The sequence below is a fragment of the Mastomys coucha genome, unplaced genomic scaffold (genome assembly GCF_008632895.1).
Source record: "Mastomys coucha isolate ucsf_1 unplaced genomic scaffold, UCSF_Mcou_1 pScaffold15, whole genome shotgun sequence".
Taxonomy (NCBI): Eukaryota; Metazoa; Chordata; class Mammalia; order Rodentia; family Muridae; genus Mastomys; species Mastomys coucha.
Genome location: NW_022196897.1, coordinates 1,534,791 through 1,539,403, shown reverse-complemented (window position 1 = coordinate 1,539,403; position 4,613 = coordinate 1,534,791). Strand labels below are relative to the sequence as shown.

Here is a 4,613-nt window from a genome sequence, read left to right as displayed (position 1 = left end):
TTGCTATTGAACTCTTCACAGATCATCTAGTCTTGTTCCTCTTACATTTTCTCCTTATACATCAGGATCTTTGATAGTCTTAGAATTTCTTGGTCATTTATGTATCAAAAGGAATCCTATATGATTTCTATCCAAATGGTTAGACTCAACCTCATCCATTAAAAAATATAACACATTCCTTGATGTTTCAAAATTTTATTTTTAATAATGTATCTTTAATGTGCATACATAAATGAGAATATATACATGTGCACAGGTATATACATACATGGTTGTATAGATTGTACATATATGATTGATCAAATGCTCAAGAAGTGTTTAGCAGAGTAGTGATGTGATCAAGAGCAGTATTTCTTAGAAAACACCATTTGATTTCTCCCTTAGTCTCATCCTACTCCTCCTATCTGATGATGGTCTTGACATCTCATGCCTCTATACTATGAACTTCTATGAACTCTGGGAAGTAGTTGAAACAAACAGTTATGAACATAGTTCAGTTTTATGGACAAGAGCTGGTCGTATCTTACATGATGTGAAGCAGCATTTTGTGTTCTTTACTGATCTTCACCACAGCCTGTGACCTTGCCTGAGGAATGGCAGCAGATATCCAGACAAAGTGAAGCAGGGTCTGAGTTTCCTTACACCATTTCCCTTCAGTAAATACTTTTAAAAGTGATAGATAAAAGAACGTAATTTTATGGACTCCTTTATGGAGGAAAGATTCTTCTATGTCTTACTTTTAAATCTTGCAAGCACTGTGACCAGAGGACATTAAAACACCAGGATCCATTTATGCTGTAAGTTTGTCATGCTAAATAATTTATTCCAGTTGAATTCTTCAGCGAGCTTTTCTATCCATTTTCATCAATATTTGCTGGTGGAGGAATGTGTTTATATTCACTACATATTAATTTTCATGCATTATTCCAGCTCTTTTATAGTGATAGGAGCAATGTATTTCTGCAGAGACATGTGACCGTCAGCAATTAAGGAATCTGAAAGTCTCTGGATGTTACATGTAGTGGAATTTCCTAAAATATTAGAGGGGGTACTTGTTTTAGGCATTACAGAATAAAGCTAAAAATCCTGGATATCTTAGTACTATTTTTAGCTCTTAACTCACTCGTAATTATTAATGGTACTAAAGATTCAATCATTTAAAAACATTGACCAACTTCTTCCTCCAACTACTTATTTGGTCTTTGCCTGAATTTTGTAACATGGAAGTGAAGAGTATAGAATAAGACATTAAAGAAGCATTGGTGTTTCTATTTTGTTTATTGTGTTACTGTATGATCTTAATCTGTAGTCTGTCCACAAAATTCCCTTAAATGCCTCAAATTCATTTTTTAAGTGGAATTATATGTAGGTGAAATCTACATGTACACGTGTCTGGAACATGAGAACTGCCTGCTTAATGCTACTCCTATGCTACACCTGGTGCCACGTCATAAAGTTTCTCTTGAATTTTCACATTCAAACTGTGTCTCCTTGGGCAGGACAATCTACATGTGCTTGGTTTTTATCTGTAAAGGTGTAGATATTTATAGCAGAATCTGTTTATAGGACTATCAGGAGGATTGAGCAACCTCTCTCTGTATGTGTAGACACAGATATGTATTGCTTGAAACAGATACTGCTGTCATAAAACTTTTATTCTGTACTATAGATCCCTTACTGATGAAGAAGTGCCATTTCCCATTTCATATTCCCTTCTTATTTGTATGTAACCTTAGATGATCTGTCACGAGATGAGAGCATGATTACAAACTTATATAAGAAATTAAAAACATTTAGTGCTTTGTTTTACAATAAAATGGGAGAAACAGAGATTCTAATCATTCTCCTCTTGCTTTGTGTTACCTGCCCGTAAGAGAAAATGCACTTGATGTTGGTGAATTCTTATCTGGACACCAGAATTGAGTTTCATGACTGCCACTGAACCAAGAATACCTGTACTTACACATCTATTTTTATTTCTGAACAGGGTCCTTCTTGCCTGTCTGCACCTGTCCTCCGGGATATACAGGAAATGGTTATGGGTCTAATGGATGTGTACGCCTCAGTAATATTTGCTCAAGACACCCGTGTGTAAATGGGCAGTGCATTGTGAGTCTTGTTCCTCTTAGGGAGATTAAAAACTTGCAAACAATAAATCATAGATTCACCATTTTATTTTATATGTTTCTTAAGTTAGGTTTTTTTTTGTTTTGTTTTGTTTTGTTTTTTTGCTTGTTTTGTTTTATTTGTGGGAGCCTTTTTTTCTTCCTTCCTTCCTTCTTTCCTTCCTTCCTTCCCTTCTTTCTTTCTTTCTTTCTTCTTTCTTTCTTAATCAGACCAGGTTGGCCTCAAATTCAAAGATCTACATACCCCTGCCCCTTGAGCTCTGGGATTAAAGCATGTACCAGCAGCACCCAGCCATAAGTTTAAAGATAATGATTCAAGCTTTATGTTAAGTTTTCTGATTCTCAGATTATAAATTGGTAGTAACTTTGGTTCCCAGGAAAACCAATAAACCAATCAATTGGTTTTATTTTTAAAGATTTATTTATATTTTTGTATGTGTGTGTCCTTGCGCAGACTTGTGTGCACCGTATGTATGGAGATGCCTGATGAGTTGAGAGAGTGTCAGGTACCATACAACTACAATTATAGGCAGTTGTAAGCTGTCAGATATGGGTGCTGGGTTCTGCATCCTGCTCCTCTAAAATGTAGCAAGCCCTTCAAAATCTGAGCTCTATCTCTGGCTCCCATTTAGTTATTTTTTTAATCAATGATTTTCAAAATAGTAAGCAAAACCTATAATTTTATGGAGATAAATATGACTAATTATACTCAGTAATTAATGAGTTTGTCTACTGGAAAATACATAGTATAGTTCAATTCCTGTTAAATATATACCTATGTTGTCACTTCTTTTCATGATTTGGGTTGGTTCTCTTATATTTTCTGTCCATTTGATTTGTAGTATGATATTTTCTTTTTTTCTTAGGAAACAGTATCAAGTTATTTCTGTAAGTGTGACTCAGGCTGGTCTGGACAGAACTGTACAGAAAACATTAATGAGTGTGTAAGCAACCCCTGTTTGAATGGGGGCACCTGTATTGATGGTGTGAATGGCTTCACCTGTGACTGCACAAGCTCCTGGACTGGCTATTACTGTCAGACTCCCCAGGCAGGTATGGAAGACATTCCTTCAACCATAGACACTTTCGGCTTAGGGGTAGCATCCTCCAATAGGCCTTTTGTATGTTTGACAATGTAATCTGATTTCTTCACCAGTTTAGATGCTGAGAAGTAGATTTCTCCTTGCAGAAATAGCATAGAATCCACAAAGTGATATTTTTAAACCTCATTTTCAACAGAAAATATTTTCCTTCAAAAATATTGTTAGTATTTTCCATGTTCCATATATTCTTTCATAATGCAACATATACTCAGGAGTTTTCCTAGAGGGCTGATTTCTGTGTGGCAGGCATCTAGTGTTCATAGGATCCTAACTTATCACTCTCCTACTTTCTGGTACTTTGGCCAGTTAATCAGGGTTTAGACTGTTGTTTATCATCCACAAACAACCTTCATTCTGTCCATATCACTATGTATTTCTCTAGTTCCCTAGAAATATTCATTTTGGCCATGTTAAATTCCTTTCTCATTTGTCATCCAGATGCGTCTGTTCCTTAAATACCACACTCAACTCTTCATCCAAGTCTCCTCTACCGACTCCACGCTTTCTCTTCTTACTCCTGGTTTCGGATCAGTGCATTGATTGAAGTTTTACCACATGTTTAGTACTGCGATTGAATATAAAAGCAGAAAACACTGCCTCTACTTATCTGTTTCCCATGTAGTCAAGGGACTGAGACTGCCACGGGGCAGTGGAAGGTGGCATTAGAAGGCAGAATTGGTGCTGTGATTGACTCATGTGGCGTAAAGCCTGGTCCATCATGGATTGGAGAACAGTGGCCAAGGAGCATGAAGCAATCAATTGAAGTTTGGAGAAAATGTGTTGGGAGTGAAATAGACTGTGGATGCTGGAAAGAGGGAGGAGGGCGTGATGCCAGCACAAAGGGAGCAGAGCAAAGTGTGGGTTGCAGGTGCCTGGTCTCTTTCTTTCAATAATCTATGAACACCACAATTTATCTTTTTTATTTTTGCAGCTTGTGGAGGGATCCTCTCAGGGACACAAGGAACCTTTGCCTACCAGAGCCCAAATGATACCTATGTCCATAATGTGAACTGTTTCTGGGTTGTCAGAACTGATGAGGAAAAGGTAAGCATAGTGACTCTTGTCTATGAGCAGATCTCACTCGTACATTCAAAACTATGATACATATGACATGTATGCGCATTGTATACACTCATATAAAGTACATATGAGAGTTCCACCATCATGTATGGGGCACTTGCTATGTGCTGGGCTTTGTTTATCTTCTCTAACTCCATACAAACTCTTGGAAATAAACAACATATTTATGTTACAGTTGAGATAACAGAAGGTAAAAGAAGGGTTGGAGTTTTTATCTTTTAATACTACCTAGCTTGACTGGGCGGTGGTGGCACATGCCTTTAATCCCAGCACTTGGGAGGCAGAGGCAGGCGGATTTCTGAGT

General features: G+C 37.2%; 1 protein-coding gene across 2 annotated transcripts in view; it reads left to right on the top strand.

Moving 5' to 3' along the window:
- Positions 1–4,613, top strand: part of Cubn (cubilin) — a 219,199-nt gene that overhangs the window by 17,650 nt on the left and 196,936 nt on the right. For both annotated transcript variants that reach the window (XM_031369044.1, XM_031369045.1), the window contains exons 11-13: positions 1,988–2,109; positions 2,993–3,179; positions 4,161–4,273. In XM_031369044.1, coding sequence (XP_031224904.1) covers positions 1,988–2,109; positions 2,993–3,179; positions 4,161–4,273 — 422 coding nt within the window. The remainder of the gene's footprint in view (positions 1–1,987; positions 2,110–2,992; positions 3,180–4,160; positions 4,274–4,613) is intronic.